Genomic DNA, 17,806 nt, shown 5'->3' with positions numbered 1-17,806 from the left:
GGCAAAAGCCTGGGTGCCGGATTTTGATCCTATTGAAGCGGCTCAGGGTTATCCCGGCTTGAAGGAAGACGGGTCAGAATTTGGTGAAGCGGATTTGCGAGCCATAAACCGGGAGGTACGTCCAATAGCTTGTCAACTGGCTGAGGAAGCAGATCTGTCTCATTATCAAGCCCAATATGACAACCAGAACAAGCGAATAGCTGGACCAATCCATGAATCAGAAAACCTGATCCCTCCAATCCGTAAGCATACTTACGCTCCCGATATTGACCCATCTTCGCTAATCCAAGACGAAGCTGTTTTTCAAGCATTAATGGGAATCGACTGGACAACTGTGGATTTCCAGCCACTAGGTAGAGAAACGGAAGCTGAAGCGGCGCAGGATGACCCACAACCATCAGGCCAGGCTGGTGGCCAATCTTAAACCGGAAGCCGGTTTTAAAACTGTCTTTCCTTTGCGAAAAACAATTATGTTATTATGGGCACCATGTTGCCTTGTAATAGGCTAGCTGATACCTTTGATGTTGATATGCCTTCGTGCATAACTTGTTCTTCCTATGGTAATGAACTTTCCAAAATACTTTCTGAAATAAGAAATTCGTTAAGTGCCACCGCGGTTGTACCGTCAGGCGGAATATGATGTCTGTATATACAAAGTCAAAACATCCAAAACAAAATTTTAAGTATATGATCAAAAAATTTGAGATACATAATACCTGCCACCGTTGAGTGTGAAGTTGGCTTGGCCAATCTTGAAGCGGAGTTTTGCAAACCCACACTGTTGGAGGAAATAACAACTCATGTATATATGTATAATCAAATATGAAATATATCATACCTGTGACATTGAATCACATCGTTGGTTTTACCAACTTTTTGTAGTAAGGGTGATAACCCAGATTTTGAGTACTGATAACTCCTTCCATATTGTGCCGGTTTATAATAAAACCATGCCGGGTTTTGATAAACACCGTGTTACTCCATAAGAGGATGTTAACAACAAGGATCAAACCGGGCAAATAGTCTCCGGATTGACGTGAACTGTGTTCCGTCAATTGATTGGTTAAAAAACTTTGTTGGTTTAAAAACAGAATGAAAAGCAAAAAAACCCCTTCAAAGAAAAGTATGAAACACGACCAAAAAAGATTTATTTAAGCTGATCAAATGGTGTAACCATGGCCAAACACGACCAAGCTCCCGTTAGGTGTAACTATGGTTCTAGTTAGCCAGGTCCCCAAGTGATTCTTGTGGCATTTATGCCGACCAAATGGCGTGGTCATGGTTCGGGTTCGACCAAGCCCCCAAGTGATTCTGTGGCCTTAGCCCGATCAAGAGGCATGACTGGTTCAGACATGACCAAGTCCCCAAGTGATCTGGTGGCTTTCGCCTATCAAGAGGCATGGTATTGGTTCGGACACGACGAATCCTCCAAGTGATATAACACGATGCTTTTAGCAAAGCGAACTCAAGGGGTAAACCGGAGGCTGCCTTAGAGCAACTCCGTGTAACCTCACATGATGTAAAAGAACAGATACCCGGCTTTAGCTGAGGTTCCGGTTTATCATAATATATACATTGTCGTAATATGTACATAAGTATAGCCAATGGCTCAGGTATAGTAAGGCCGAAGATGAGCTATATTCCACGGCCTGTTAGTCTCCTCCTCTGATGTACGTGAGTCCTTATGCTCTTGCATATCAATCAGATAGTACGACCCGTTGTGCAGATTCTTGCTGACCACGAAAGGCCCCTCCCAAGGTGGGGATAGCTTATGCATATCAGTCTGATCTTGGATGAGCCGAAGCACCAAATCTCCTTCCTGAAAGGCTCTGGTTCTGACTCGGCGACTGTGATAACGACGAAGATCCTGCTGGTAAATCATCGATCGGGCTGCTGCGATGTCATGCTCTTCATCCAACCGGTCCAAAGCATCTTGCCATGCTGTCTTATTGTCCGCTTCAATATAAGCCGTGACACGAGGTGAATCATGACGGATATCACTGGGGAGAACCGCCTCTGCTCCATAAACCATGAAGAACGGTGTGTATCCTGTTGATCCATTGGGTGTTGTATTGATGCTCCATAACACAGATGGTAATTCTTCTACCCAACAACCCGGCGTTCTCTGCAAAGGAACCATGAGCCGGGGCTTGATGCCTCTCAAGATCTCTTGATTAGCTCTTTTTGCTTGACCATTGGACTGTGGATGTGCCACTGATGAAACGTCGAGCCGGATGTGCTCCCGTTCACAGAACTCCTTCATAGCACCTTTGGACAAATTGGTACCATTATCTGTGATAATACTGTGCGGAAAGCCAAACTGGAAAATCACCTTTTTGATGAACTGAACCGCCGTGGCCGCATCACACTTGCTAACAGGTTCTGCCTCCACCCACTTTGTAAACTTGTCAACCGCCACCAGGAGGTGGGTCTTCTTATCTTTGGACCTTTTGAAAGGCCCAACCATATCCAGCCCCCAAGTCGCAAACGGCCAAGTAATTGGAATCATTCTCAGTTCTTGAGCCGGTACATGAGCACGTCTTGAAAACCTTTGGCAACCATCACATCGTCTGACCAGATCCTTCGCATCAGCATGAGCAGTTAACCAATAGAAACCATGGCGAAACGCTTTAGCCACCAGAGACTTTGAGCCGGCGTGGTGACCACAATCTCCTTCGTGGATCTCACGCAAAATTTCACGGCCTTCTTCAGGAGACACGCAACGTTGAAAAGCTCCTGATACACTGCAATGATGCAACTCACCGTTGATGACAGCCATGGACTTGGATCGCCGGATTATCTGCCGGGCTAGCATCTCATCTTCTGGCAACTCGCCCCGGTTCTTGTACGCCAGGTAAGGAAGCGTCCAATCCGGAATAACATGAAGAACTGCCACCAATTGAGCCTCCGGATCAGGAATAGCCAAATCCTCTTCACCAGGGATCTTCACCGACAGGTTGTGTAGCACATCCAGAAAAACATTGGGCGGGACCGGTTTGCGCTGAGAGCCCAGCCGACTTGAAGCGTCCGCCGCTTCATTTTTCCGCCGGTCTACGTGGTCCACCTGATAGCCTTTGAAATAACCTGCAACAATATCCACCTCACGACAATATGCTGCCATGAGTGGGTCCTTGGAGTCCCAAGTGCCAGACACTTGCTGAGCCACAAGGTCCGAGTCCCCGAAGCACTTAACTCGACTTAGATTCATCTCCTTAGCCATCCGGAGACCATGGAGCAAGGCTTCATACTCAGCTGCATTGTTAGTACAAGGGAACATTAAACGGAGAACATAACAAAACTTATCACCTCATGGGGAAGTTAATACGACTCCAGCCCCCGAGCCTTCCAACTGCCTGGATCCGTCAAAATGGATGGTCCAATACGTATGATCCGGCTTTTCTTCAGGTGCTTGCATTTCCGTCCAATCATTGATGGTCCAATACAAGTGCTTGAGACTTAATCGCTGTCCGAGGCACATACTTCAAACCGTACGGCCCCAGCTCTATAGCCCACTTGGCAATCCGGCCAGTCGCTTCCCGGTTCTGGATGGTATCTCCCAAAGGAGCAGAACTGACCACCGTAATTGGGTGCCCTTGGAAGTATTGCTTAAGCTTCCGGCTTGCCATAAAAACTCCATACACCAGCTTCTGCCAATGTGGATACCTTTGTTTGGACTCAATGAGCACCTCGCTGATATAATAGACCGGACGTTGAACCGGATGCTCCTTACCTGCCTCCTTTCGCTCCACCACAATAGCTACACTGACCGCCCGAACATTAGCAACAACATATAGCAGTAACGGCTCCTTGTCAACGGGAGCGGCGAGCACAGGCGGATTGGCCAATTGCCGCTTTAAGTCTTCAAATGCTTCATCAGCAGCAGAACTCCAGATAAATTGATCCGTCTTTTTCAACATCTGATACAAAGGGATTGCCTTCTCACCCAGGCGACTGATAAACCGGCTTAGCGCAGCAATCCGGCCTGCTAGGCGTTGAACATCGTTGATACACTTCGGTTTAGCCAGGGAGGTGATAGCCGTGATCTTCTCCGGATTAGCCTCAATTCCCCTATTGGACACTAGAAAACCCAATAGCTTGCCCGCCGGTACACCAAAGACACACTTGTCCGGATTAAGCATCATCTTGTATGTTCTCAGGTTATCAAAGGTTTCTCTCAAATCATCAATCAGAGTCTCCTTCTCCCTGGATTTAACCACGATATCATCCACGTAAGCATGTACATTATGGCCAATCTGCTTTTGAAGACAATTTTGTACACACCGTTGGTAAGTTGCCTGGGCGCTCTTGAGCCCAAAGGGCATAGACACATAGCAGAAGGTTCCAAAGGGAGTTATGAATGCCATCTTCTCCTGGTCCTTAACTGCCATTTTGATCTGATGATAGCCAGAATATGCATCCAAAAAACTTAAATGCTCACAACCCGCCGTAGCATCAATGATTTGATCAATACGGGGGAGGGCAAAAGGATCTGCTGGACAAGCCTTATTAAGATCTGTGTAATCCACACACATGAGCCAGGTGCCGTTTTTCTTAAGGACTAGCACTGGATTGGCAAGCCACTCAGGGTGAAAAACTTCAACAATAAAACCAGCTGCTAAGAGCCTGGCTACCTCTTCTCCAATCGCCTTGCGTCTTTCTTCATTAAACCGGCGGAGGAACTGTTTCACCGGTTTGTATTTAGGATCCACATTAAGGGTGTGCTCAGCGAGTTGCCTCGGTACACCTGGCATGTCAGAGGGCTTCCATGCAAAAATGTCCCGATTCTCACGGATGAACTCGATGAGCGCGCTTTCCTATTTTGGATCCAAGTTGGCACTGATGCTGAACTGCTTGGACGAATCGCGAGGTACAAAGTCAAGCTTAGTTTCTGCTGCCGATTTGAACTTCAGGGCCGGATCATGCTCCGTAGATGGCTTCTTCAACGGAGTCATGTCCGCCGGATCAACATTGTCTTTATAGTACTTCAACTCCTCGGTGGCACAAACCGACTCTGCATAAGCCGCATCTCCTTCCTCGCATTCCAAAGCGATTTTGCGACTTCCGTGAACTGTTATTGTCCCCTTGTGATCCGGCATCTTGAGCTGCAAATACACATAACAGGGCCGAGCCATAAACTTGGCGTATGCCGGTCTCCCAAACAGGGCATGATATGGACTTTGGATTTTCACCACTTCAAACGTCAATGTCTCTGATCTGGAATCATGATCATCCCCAAAGGCCACTTCCAGAGCTATCTTACCAATGGGATATGCTGATCTGCCAGGCACTACACCGTGGAATACTGTATTAGACGGTTTGATATTCTTATCTGTTAGTCCCATACGACGGAAGGTCTCATAGTACAGGATGTTAATGCTGCTCCCTCCATCCACGAGCACCTTGGTGAACTTATAACCTCCCACCTGAGGCGCCACCACCAGAGCCAACTGACCCGGATTATCGACCTGGGGTGGGTGATCCTCCCTACTCCATATGATTGGATGTTCAAACCAACGTAGATAACGGGGTATGGCCGGTTCAACAGAGTTGACTGCCCGCCTCTGAACCTTCTGGTCTCGCTTGTCCAAGCTAGTGGTGAAAACATGGTACTGCCCACTACTCAACTGTTTTGGGTTGCTCTGGTAACCTGACTGTTGCTGCTGTTGGTTCTAACCACCCTGGTTGTTCTGACTATTTTGACCATTATGTCCGCCCGGATTACCATTAAATCCTGAACCGGAACTTCCTCCACCGTAACCCGGCCCGGACCCTGAGCCACCACCAGATCCATGATCATACCGGAAATTATTAGAATTCTTGAACTCCTGCATAATAAAACAATCCTTCCAAAGGTGGTTTGCTGGCTCCTCCTTCGTCCCATGTCTTGGGCAGGGCTGGCTTAGCAGATAGTTCAGGCGGTTTGGGTTAGGGTTGGGCACTCCACTACGATTTTTCGGCCTACCCTTGCATCGCTGGCCATTGTCCTGTGAGTTGGTATTAGCCACAAAATCCATGTTACCATCCGCTTTATGCTTGCCTCCTCCGCCATTGCCTACCCAGTGATGCTGCTGACCTTTGGAGCTGCTGTTCTTCTTCCCCTTCCCTGTCTTGTCATCATCAGATTCGGGATCCTTGCTACTATCAGAATCAACATATTTTACCAAAGCGGCCATGAGGGTCCCCATGTCGGTGCAATGACGCTTCATCCGTCCCAATTTCAACTTCAGGGGCCCAAACCGGCAGTTGCCTTCTAGGGTTAATACTGCGGTGTCAGCGTTGATGCGATCTGAGGAATGCAACACTTGTGAAACCGGCGCACCCAATGAGTCGTTGATTCTCCTTCCTCCTGGACGCATGCAGCTAAGTCCACTATCGACATAGGTTGTTTACAGGTATCCTTGAAATTGTTGATAAACCGGGCTCGTAATTGGGCCCATGAACTGATAGAATTAGCTGGCAAGCTTTTTAACCAAGTACAGGCCGTTCCTTCAAGCATCATGGTGAAGTATTTCGCACACGCCGTGTCATCCACATCAAGCATCTCCATGGCCATCTCATAGCTCTCTACCCATGTCTCTGGAGGTTGATCCGCCGTATAATTTGGTACCTTGCGTGGGCCTTTGAAATCCTTGGGCAGGCACACGTTGCGTAAAGCGGGGATAAGGCAGGGAACCCCCAAAGAACTAGAAGTAACACCAGGTTCGATCGAGATGGTTGGACGAACCGGCGTGAGCTGCCGAACCTGATGCTGTGCGGCTAACTCGGCCTCCCTGCGCGCACGGGCCCGGTTCACCACTTCCTGAGCGTCATCAGCACCACCCGTCGGGTTATTACCACGGGGTGCTCCATGTCGTTCATTACTCGACACTCCTGGTTCATCCATATGTCTGCTATAGCTCCGGCTTGGATGGGGGGTTGAGTGGATCCGGTCACGGCTGTATGAGTACGCCTCCTGTTGGGCCAAAGCTGTCCTCAGAAGTTCCTTGACCCATCGCGTCTCTACTGCCTGCGGCGAGTCACCTTCAACTGGAATGGCCTCCAGTCGTGCAGCAGCGACAACAAGATTGTCCATTAGGTTGGAGTAGTGACCCGGAGGTGTTAAAGCATCCTGAGGTATAACGGTGTTTTGACGAGGCGGGTCCATCTGACCGGGCCGAACCGGTGCACCGGTCCCAGGGGCTTCTGCCCGGTTCCCCTCCAGCGGATTGCTGGCTCTTGGTCCTGGAGTGTTGAAAAGGTCTCTGGCCTCGAAAACCGGAGGTAAGCGGGACCGGTGCTTCCTCCTCATGACTTCATGCGACGCGCTTTGGTCCAACATAAGCCTGTAGGCCTGTGCGTCTAAAGCGGCCCGCTCTACGGCCATCCTGGTATCCTCAGCTGCCAGATCCGTCTTGGCCTGGGTGATTTTTTCCCTTATCTTTGCAATCTCCATGTTGTGAACGTCCTGATCTGGCGGATTAGCTTCCGCCATAAGCACATCCAGCGCATCAAATAGTTCTGATAGGACCTGAGCCGGCGGGCGCACAGGGCCTCCTGCCCCGGCAGCCGTCGCCGCTGCTGAACCGGAGATCGTTGCTGCGGCTGTCGAAGAATGAAGCGCTGCTTGTGTTCCGGTCATGAATATTCCAACCCGGTTAGGCAGATCAGAGGGGTCCGGAATAATGTCGCCATCGGAACAGCTTTCAATCCGGCCATCTTGTAGCTGATAAAGAGATTCAGTTTCTCCGGTCAAGGATTCATCACCGAAGCAAACGGCAGTCGCCCCGTGAAGGTCCGATCCGTCCTCATAACTTCCTCCATGGATCACACCCACGAAGGCACGCTTCACGGCCGGTTTAACCCGGGCGGATCACGCACGCTGAGCCGTCTCGGCGAGGTCAGTGCAGATGTCCGGCTCAGGGCCCGGTTCACCGATCTTGCCAATGAAAACGTGAATACTACCAAAGGGGACCCGGTACCCGTACTCAATTGAGCCGGCCTCGGGGCCCCAGCCTGCGTCGTCGATGTAGAGTTTGCCGCGATGACTCTTAGTCATCCGGCCTACAACGTAGCCCTCGAGTCCTTCAAAGCGGCCCTCCAAGAACCGGAAACCATCGTGCGATAGCCCCACGGTGGGCGCCAACTGTCGTGGTTTTATCACGGCAGATGTCCTAGAGAAAGGACTTAGTCGTGGAGCCATCGCGACGGGTTAGCTTGAAGGGGTTAAAGCGGACACAAGGACGCAAGAGAGTTTATACTAGTTCGGCCCCTTCAATGAAGGTAAAATCCTACGTCTAGTTGTGATGGAATTGATGGGTGTTTCGATGACTAGGGAGCAAACAAGCTTCGCCTATGTCTCGAGTTGTTGTCTGTCTCTGAACCGCCGCCGGGTCGTCCCCTTATATACATGGGTGACGCCCGTCGGTTTACAGAGTCCCCACACCGGCTCATAGATGTATCCGGTTTGGTCTCTACTTATTCCTAACTTACAATACAAGTTACCTATTGATGCCGGTTTACGGCTACAGGCTCTCAACCGATTATGGATCTTGAGCCCTCGTCTACCTTCATGGGCTTTAACATGCTTACCTACTAATGAAGTTAAACCGGCCCAGATGGGCCGGTTTACGCCCAGTAGTAATATCCCCAACAGCGTTGGCACGGCATCCTCCGCCACCCCCACAGCCCTCGCACGAGCCTTCTGCCAAAGAGCCAATTTCCTGACTCTCTCGGACGCGACATAGGCCTCCCAGACAGCTTGTTCCGTGGTGCGCTTCTCTTCCTCGGCCTTCTTCTCCGCCTCTATTTTGGCGCGCTCTGCTGGAGGCAAAGCCTCCCACAAGGCGACATCCATTTCTTTCCAAAGCTCCTCAAGGCCAGGGGGCTCGGCGGGCGGCGCGGCGTTCCCCTCGTAGTGGGAAGCCGATGCGTCCTCCGACGCGCGTGCTGGAGAGATTGGGAACGCCGACGCGTCCACCTCGACGCTTCGCAGCAAGGAGCGGAACACCGACGCGTCCTCCTCGACTAGTGGCTTCGAGAAACGGAACGGCGACGCGTCGCGTCGCGGTGAGGAGCGGAACACCGACGCGTCCTCCTCGACTAGTGGCGGCGAGGAATGGAATGGTGACGCGTGACCATCCGCGCGGTGCAGCGAGGGGCGCCTAGGGCTTGGGAGGGGCGATGCCATGGTGGTCAACATGAGAGGGATGGGGAGGAGATAGCGATGAACGTGAACGTGAGGGGGAGGAGATAGCGATGTCGTGGGAGGCGCAGTATTTATAGCAAGCAATGGCACACCTATGTAAGATATGGACTGAGCTGCACTGACTTAACTGCAGGTCCAGTTGCGTCACTGACATGTGGGCCAGACCCCTGTTGGGCCCATATGTCAGTGACCCAATGCACCTGCAATTAAGTAACAACTACGTGGGCATATTTGTTGGAGTAAATTACGGGGGAGGGATGGGGTGGAAATATTGCTGGTCACAATGGATTGGATGAGCATGGGGGGGGGGAGTCATGCATGTAGATTTTTTTCACACGGGGTGGAGTGGTGGGACCGCTAGAGGGAGAAGGAGAGTCTGTCAGACATATTGTTTCCACACATGGAGAGGAAAAGATTTGGAGACGAACGGGCTTCCTGCAGGTATGGGGAATGATGCATAATAAGTCTCGTCTTGCATGCCGGGCTAGGTATAGTCTCAAGTCATTAAAAACATACACGCCCCACACATGTTCATATTTCAAGGTCCACTAAATTATTGCATGCGATGATTAAGGCTGGCCATAATGGTGGTATCTTACCTGGTATCATGCACACGGGAATAGCAAACATGCTGATGTGGCAAAGCATTAAAGAAGAGAGGGGGGGTTAGAGTAACTAGTGTTCATGCATGCATTGGTAAACACATTTTTTTGTGAAGAACTACAAAAACTATTCCACCGCCTGTATCTTGCTAAGAGTAGGTCAAATTTTTGAATCGAGCCCTTCAAACTAGAAGGGAGGTAGTAGTACTCTAATAGCTAACCTTGGCCCTGTTTGGATCCATGTGTTAGAGTTAGTTTGGGTTAGTTTGAACTCAACTAACCCAAAAAAATCTAACCCACCCAAGAGGTGCTTTATACTCATTATAATCAGTATTGTAGATATTGATATTTTTAGTATAAACGGTTGACGAAAGTAAAAAGGACCAGAGGGAGTATCATGCATGCAGAGTAGGCAAACAAAATTGCTCATTTATAGTCGGCCGAAGTCTCAAAGGGCGCGACCGCGCGAGGGAGGCGAAGGTCATAGGAGGCGCGACGGTTGATGGAATTAATTGAAGTTACACACAAGCCGGCATGGCGTGCGAACAGGCAGAAGCTATACCGTCAGGCCTACGATATGGGTCTAGTAGACATGACATCTAGTGGGTCCCGCATAGTTCTCTAGAACTCTTTGGGGGCTTGCAGCCGTTTATCCACTGGGCAAGCCAGCAACCCCGGCCCACGCCGTTCACACGCCCTACTCGTCCCAGTCTTCTACTAGTATAGTACCTTACAACAGTTCGCTCCCTGTTGTCCCATCCTTTCACATTATGGCAGTTCCACTAATCCTAACCCTCCTCCCAAATCCATGGCGTCCCAAATCTCCATGATCGGTGGTGAGTACTACGTTAGAACCATCACCGGCGATGAGTTCGACGTCATCTACACCCGTTCTTCCGCAACGGTGAAAGAATGCCTTGCTCGCTTCAAACGCATGTTCGAAAACTCAAATGATGAGTGGGTCGCTGGGCTAGATGTTGAGCACACCACAGTCCTAGGAAGCGAGAAGAAACTAAGGAGGCAGAGAAGAAGAAGCCCGCCGTGATCCAGGTTTGCATGCATGACTTATGCTTGGTCTACCACATATGCCATGCCGACGTTGAGTGCGAGGAATTTAAGAAGTTTCTCAAGGGCGGCCGAGACAAATTCATTACTGTAGACTTTAGGAACGACAAGGAAATCCTGGGTCGGATAGGCCTTGTTGTAGGTGACCCCTTCGACCTCCAGAAGGAAGGACTGGTGTCCTCCTCTCAGCCTTCAATGCTGACCCTGGCAGCAGCCATGATTGATCATTCGTACGCTAAACTGAAGAAACCTCATCATGAGTTTCATCATGCATGGGAGTTGAAGACATTAGATGAAGATCACATCCTCTACGCAGAAATGGATGCCTACCTTTGTTTAAATACCTACAAGGGTTGGATGAAGAAGCAGAGCCTAGTGTCCGGTTCAAGCAAAGAAGCATCGGCGAAGAGGAAGAGGGGCGAGGACGAAGTCGAGGACGTGGACTCGGACTCCGAGTAGGTGGCAGTGTCGTCGCTCATGCTAGTTCCACTGCAGTGTCAAGCGGACTACTACCTCGGTCCGAGATTGTTGGTCCGGCCGACCAAATCACCCGGACCAAGGCAGAACGCAGGAGCATGCAAATTCCTCGATTCTTGTAGTTGTTAATTGAGCTTGCACCTGCTGCCTTTGCATGCATTGGCTGCCTTCTACGCATGCAACGGAAGAAGCACTGGTCCCGGGACAGATGCTTGCATGCAGGCAGCCTCCCTCACATGCAACGGCTGGCTCATAATTAATGGAACAACAATCGATAGGAGCGACCTAGTCAAAGCAGACGCGGCTGTGTTGCTTAAGGGCCCTGTAAACCCGGACGGAGGTAGTAGTTGCTTTGTTTATTTTCAAGGGTGTGTTGTGCTGAGGCCCCAGCAGAACTATGTTTGTGTTCTTTCTCGTTATTTGAACTCTTTAGTACATATAGTAGTACTAGTACTATGTCTTATTACTGTTCTTCTTGCAGTTGGCACTACTGCTCATATCTTCGTGTTCCTACTATAGTTAATACGTTCGTATTAGTAGTATAATTTGAGTCAGTCGATTTGTGAAAGAAGTTCGACGGAGTGAAGGAAGAAGACAGCGGGGTGCCCATGATCTATCTTATGAGTGTCGGGTGTGGAATGCAGTTCACCGGAAAAAATGGATCATGCCCGGGGTTAAACGGATGGCGGGGGTGGGGGAGCATGGCTGTGGCAGGCGGTTCAGGGGAGGGCGCCGCGGCGGCGGCAGGCGGATAGGCGTGTGGCGGGCTGAGAAGTTGAACCGTGCATCTATTTCTGAGGTTGAAGAAGCCCTTCTAGCCATCCATGTTGCATCAAACGGCTCACAAGAGTCGACTAACCCAAATTGCTCCTTCAGATTGCAGGATCCACGTGGCATTCAAGGTCTCGAAGGTAGATTCCGAGTCCGCACCCAGTTTGCGGGCTCGACGCACGCGCGACCGGCTTCCGCCGCGACAGCCACCATGTGCGCCTCCTCCGCGCGGGCGGAGATGACAATGACACGCTAGTTCCTCCTTGCCGGCGTGCTGGAGCACGCGCTCGTCCTCCTCTTCATATGCTGCGTGCATAGACGCGGCTCCACCAGCTGCTCGCATGCTTGGCAGCGCGACGGCATCGCGAGGAGGGACTGCAGACGACGTGAGCGAGCGAGCCTTCCGCTTGGCGGCGACACGGCGGTGATGGGCGAGAAATTGTTGGCCGGAGCAGGCGGGCGCTGGCATGCGCAACGGCGGCGGCATATTGATGAGTGCGCGTATGGGAGCTTAGTTTAGTTTTATATAGGGTTGGTCAAACTTAAAAGAAAACCGTACTAGTACACGTAAACATTAGACTTAGTTAGCACTTTTATTAGTTACCACAGCCACGATACGTAATCCTATGCAAGCACGTGAACTGCGGCTGCGTGGTCGATCGAACGTTGCGTCACCGTGTCGTGCTCGAAGGACATCCACCGAACCTTTGTGTGTGTGTGTGTGTGTGAAAACAATCCCCGAATATTACTCAACTTTTTTTTTCTGAGAAAAGTTCTTGACGCTACAATATTTCCATATATTTGAATTTAGCTCCAGTTCGTGTTTATTTGGATTTGGACGTTTTAGGTGCGCCCTAGTTTTTTTTAATACTGATTTTGGGGCTGTTTGGTTCCCAGCCACTGTTTGCCAAGCCAAAATTTGGCAGCCACAGTTTAGTTGGCATGTGTTTGGTTTTTGCCACACTTTGGCTTGACACACTTTACTGCCCCTATGGCCCACTTGTCATAGAGACAATGTTGCCACACTTGCCTAAGGTTAGTTCTTCAAAATGAGAGCCACAAGTTGGCAAGCCTAAGGGAATCTTGCCACACTTTTTGAGTGTATATAATGTGGGACCCTAATGTGGCTTACCTAAGGTGTGGCTTGAACCAAACACCCACCTAAGTTGGTCAAACTTGCCTAACCTTAGGTGTGGCAACCTTAGGCAAACTTTGTCTCAAACCAAACATCCCCTGTGTGTGTGACTGAGAGAGAACGTGTGTATGTGTCCATATGTGTGTTGTGGCGGAAGGGCAATGTGGAGACGGTGTGCGTGTGATAGAGACATAGAGAGGTGTGAATGTGCAAATGATCATGCATGAGTGAGACATAGACAGATGCCGATACGTTGTGTATACATGAGAGAACGGTTTTCTTATTTGACTTGTGTGTGTTTGTCTGAGAGAGAGAGAGAGAGAGAGAGAGAGGAGCATCCGTAACACAACAACCATCTCTCTCAATTCGTCCGTCCCTCGCACGATTGCATGCAACACATGCATCAACGCGCACATTTTGACACCCTCACCCGGCCCCTGCCCACCTCAAGGCCCGCACATCGCTCTCTATCTCGCACGCACAATCTCTTTGTGAATACCCTCTTTAGCAAGTAGCTTTCCGTCACATACACACACATTTCTCTCCTTAGATTTGTTTTCTCTCAATATCTGACACACACGCCCCCCCGCGCGCGCACACACACACACACACTGACAACACACATCACACACACACACCCCCTCCCCCGAGCACACAATTCATCCCCATCCAATGTTATATGGCGACCACTCTCGCTTGTGCTTCTTCGCACCCCAGCATGCACAACACCTCAATCTTCAAAGAGGGCATCGAGGAGATCGAAGACGGCGACCACACTGCTCTAGAAAATGCGGGGCCATTTGGAAGCAGGATGATGTGACGATGGTTGACTGACTCCTCCCCCCACCCTCTCTCTCTCGCACAAAATTACCAATCCCTCTCTCCCCTGCACAAATTTATCAATCCGTCAACCCACGAGATCCTTCCCCTCTCGTCCATGTTTTTCCAGCGCTCTCATCAAACCCGTTGTCTCTTCGCCTTCCACGTGTACAGATTCCGGATGCACACGCATCTCATGTATATTACATGTCTCCATCTTTCTCACAGACCTAACTTCTTCCTCTCTCTTTCTCTCTCTATCTCCCTCTTTCTGTTTCGTTAGGTTTGTCTCCTACTCTCTCATCCACATACATACAATCTTTCCCGCCCTATCTGCTCCATCTTCGCAAGCTCTCTCTGCACGTTTCATTCACACATTGGGATATGTTCAAAATGTTGCTTTTATAATGGCTGATGTAGAGTTATTGTTGGTTTGTTGCATCCGACAAAGTAATAACTATGAAATGCATTTTGATTGTCATTTGACTGGGAGTATGCAAGTTTGAGCATGTTGTGAAGTACTATAGACCTCGTATACATCTTGGAATTCGACAATGATTGTAACTATTGAATTGTATAGACCATTACATTCGAAGTCAGTAGCCTAATATATTTATTTCACAATTTCAACAAGTGATTAATTCACTACATACTAAGAAAACAAATGTGTACACCCTCCGTTTTTATTTAAGTCTTTGTATTAGCATTGGTCAAAGTCAAGTTTTGTAAACTCTCAGAAAGTTTATAACAAAAAAATATTAACATATACAATAACAAATAAATACCATTAGATTCATTATTGAATGTACTTCCACATCATACATATCTGTTATGGAAAATGTTTATATTTTTCTATAAACTTGGTCAAACTTTAGGAAGTTTGACTTCGGTCAAACCTAATATGCAGAGTTTACTAGTACTACTCGCTAGTTGCTTAGCCGAATCATCCAACACCCCACACGGCGAGTCCAGTGTCACAAAATTTTGAGGTCGGCGGGAAAATCTCCCGCGACCCTGATTCGAGCAGTGGGTAGTTACCATCATAGCCTTCGGAACAGGCCTACGGATGACAGTTGGTAGGGGGCTATTTCATAACTTTAGGTTCACCCTACCCAGCCAACCCCACCCTGGCACCCAGAGTAGTACACCTGAATACTCCCCATTTTCTATCCCCACCACAAAATAGACTTCTCCACGACACCACAACCTTTGTGCTCCTCCCCTTCTACATCAGCGCACTCGTCCACCGCAGCGCATCTGCCTCATTGACGACCTCTTACGCCGCACTGGAGCCGGTCCACCGTCGTCGTCGTACATGGAGCGTCTTCCCCGCCACTGTCTTCCACGGTCTCGGATCTGCTTCCCGGAAGCCGACGCCAAGCGCAGAAGCACCACCGTCGTGGACAATGAACTGACTCCCGTTGCCGACCATGACTCACAGAGGCTGCTGCGAGCATCGTTCTCCTCCTCGATTGGTAATGTGTGTATTGAATCACTTAGCAGTACATGTGCAGTTCCAATTTTGTTCATACCTACCCTTCAAATTTCCTGGGTGCTATTGTTCCCGTAAAAGTAATTGGTTATAGCCTCCATTGTCCAACAGAATATCAGCTTGTAATTGCGCGTCGCTCCTGTATTGCGCTGTGCTTGGGTAGGTATTTCATCTGCAACCAATAGTGTGGCAAATGATGGATAGTTTTTTAGAACTAGCAAGATTGCCATGCGTTGCACGCATCAAGATGCATTTGTATGAGGTGTTTATCTTGTGGGAGAAAAGGATTGAACGAGGGAATGCCTTATTTGCAAATGCGGAGAGGGGTGTGGGTATCTTTTTGAAAAATCGCCACAGTTTCCTTCCTATCTGTCGGATATAAATCAGATGGCCTATATTGGAGGATGGCAGGAACACCATCATCACCAACTATATTTTTTATAAGAGTAGGGAAAAAGTAGAGAAAAAATAGAGAGTAGAGATAAATATTAAATATTAAATAAATATAACAGTAGAGAAGAGAGTAGAGATAGCAGAGACGTCGGGAAAAGATTGCGCGCGTGTGGGAAAAAGCGGCCGGGCGTGCGCTAGTTTTGGCGCGCGGTGTCCGGAGCGCTTTATAAAATCCAACGCCCTCCCACCACTCTATGCCTTGCCACCGCTCTCTCCCCGCTCTGTGCCTCGCCACCGCTCTCTCCCCACTCTTTCTCGCCTCGCCGCCGCGCGCCACCATGCCGCCGCGTCGCCGGGAAACTTGGGGATACCGCGGCATCTGCGCGCGCCCCTCCGGCGGCTTCTCCACCGAGATCCGGTTCCATAGGATGCGCCTCGGCCTCGGTAATTTCGACACCGCCAACGAGGCCGCCCGCACGTACGACGCAGCGGCGTGGCGCCTCCGGTGGCCTCATATAACATTCAACTTCCCCAACGTGCCAACGCGGGAGCGGGCACAGGAGCTCGCGCCTCTGCCGCGGCTTATCACTGACGAGGATCGTCGCAACAACCGGAGGCGGGAGCACCGTCTCGGCATCGCTGAGATGGATGAGGAAGCCATGGCACTGTGGCGCCAACGCTTCCTGCAGGACATCATCAACAAGCGCGAGTTCTACGAGCAAAGGAGGGCGGAGAGGGATAAGAGGAGGGCGGAGCGAGCCGCCTATCACGAGGACAAGCGTAGGCGAAAAGCGGACGCTCAATTCAACAGGAGGCTAGGAGTAGCGTCCCCCTGGGAATCCGACGACGATCGGTATCTTCACGCCTACAGTCAGACATCAGAGGAGGACATCACCCAGGAGGAGTCGGACGACGAGGAGTAGTTGAATAATCTATTTTTTTTATCTATCTATGCTGAGAACTATCCTCTACTCTCTATCTCTACTTCTCGATATCAGCACTGTAAATACTTTTTTAAAGCGCCGCGCGTTGCGATTCTGTTGGAGATGCTCTAACATGGCAGATGAGTGCTTTAATGTTGCCCACAAGATGCGTGAGTATTACTAGTAGTATATTTTCTTGCCATGTTGAGATTTTAAAATCACGAGTGCGAACATACAGAGGAGCAATGAAGACCAAACATGGGATATTGGGGACATCTTCAAGGAGCGTGGCAAGTTAAAGAGGAGCTGCACCGAACCTGTAAAACGAGCTTTGGTAAGTAACACCCTTTCAATTACTTTTGTTTAGCCTCGTGTTCTTCAATGTGTATATGTTGTAGTTTCTGTTTCTCTTAAGCCTCGTGTTCTTCGATGTGTCATAAGAAGAGTCTTAATCGTCCTAATGATTTCATTTTTAGCTTGATGTAGGAAGTGGGTGTTCTCACCTTGTAGTCTGTTTTTTTATTTTTTTTCCTTTTGAATTCACTTCTCCCAGTTCTGTTTATCTGGCTTCTACTAAATGGATCTGGGTTGCTCTGAGTAATTATCTAAAAAAGAAGTTACTTCATGTCAGGATGCAGATCCTGCGAGGAGGGAAGTATGGTCAACCTTGAGATCATGTTTCCAGAATGAGGCTGGATTACACACAAGGTGCTAGTTCCCTAATGATGTTAGATTAGACACAAGGTGGAAGTTCCCAGATGATGCTGGATTACACACAAGCCAGGTGGAGTCGTCAGCTGTTCGTGTCCTTGTGGCTCTAGTAAAGGCTGAAAGAAAGCTTGCAGTAGCCCTTGAGAATGTAGCTAAGTTCCTGAAGAAGCGAAAAGAACAATCAGATGCTCTCTTCACCCATGCCAAAGAAGAGATGGAAGAAGCCAGAAATAA

The 17,806-nt window shown here is 49.4% G+C and overlaps 1 protein-coding gene across 1 annotated transcript; it reads left to right on the top strand.

Annotated features, from left to right (window-relative positions):
- Positions 1-16,276: 16,276 nt before the first annotated feature.
- Positions 16,277-16,861, top strand: LOC125506848 (ethylene-responsive transcription factor ERF010-like). Its single transcript, XM_048671553.1, has one exon. It carries the CDS (start codon positions 16,277-16,279, stop codon positions 16,859-16,861), a length of 585 nt encoding a protein of 194 aa, XP_048527510.1.
- The last annotated feature ends 945 nt before the right edge of the window (positions 16,862-17,806 follow it).

This window comes from Triticum urartu, chromosome 5, assembly GCF_003073215.2.
Source record: "Triticum urartu cultivar G1812 chromosome 5, Tu2.1, whole genome shotgun sequence".
In the NCBI taxonomy this organism is placed as follows: domain Eukaryota; kingdom Viridiplantae; phylum Streptophyta; class Magnoliopsida; order Poales; family Poaceae; genus Triticum; species Triticum urartu.
This window is presented reverse-complemented; position numbering and strand designations above follow the sequence as displayed.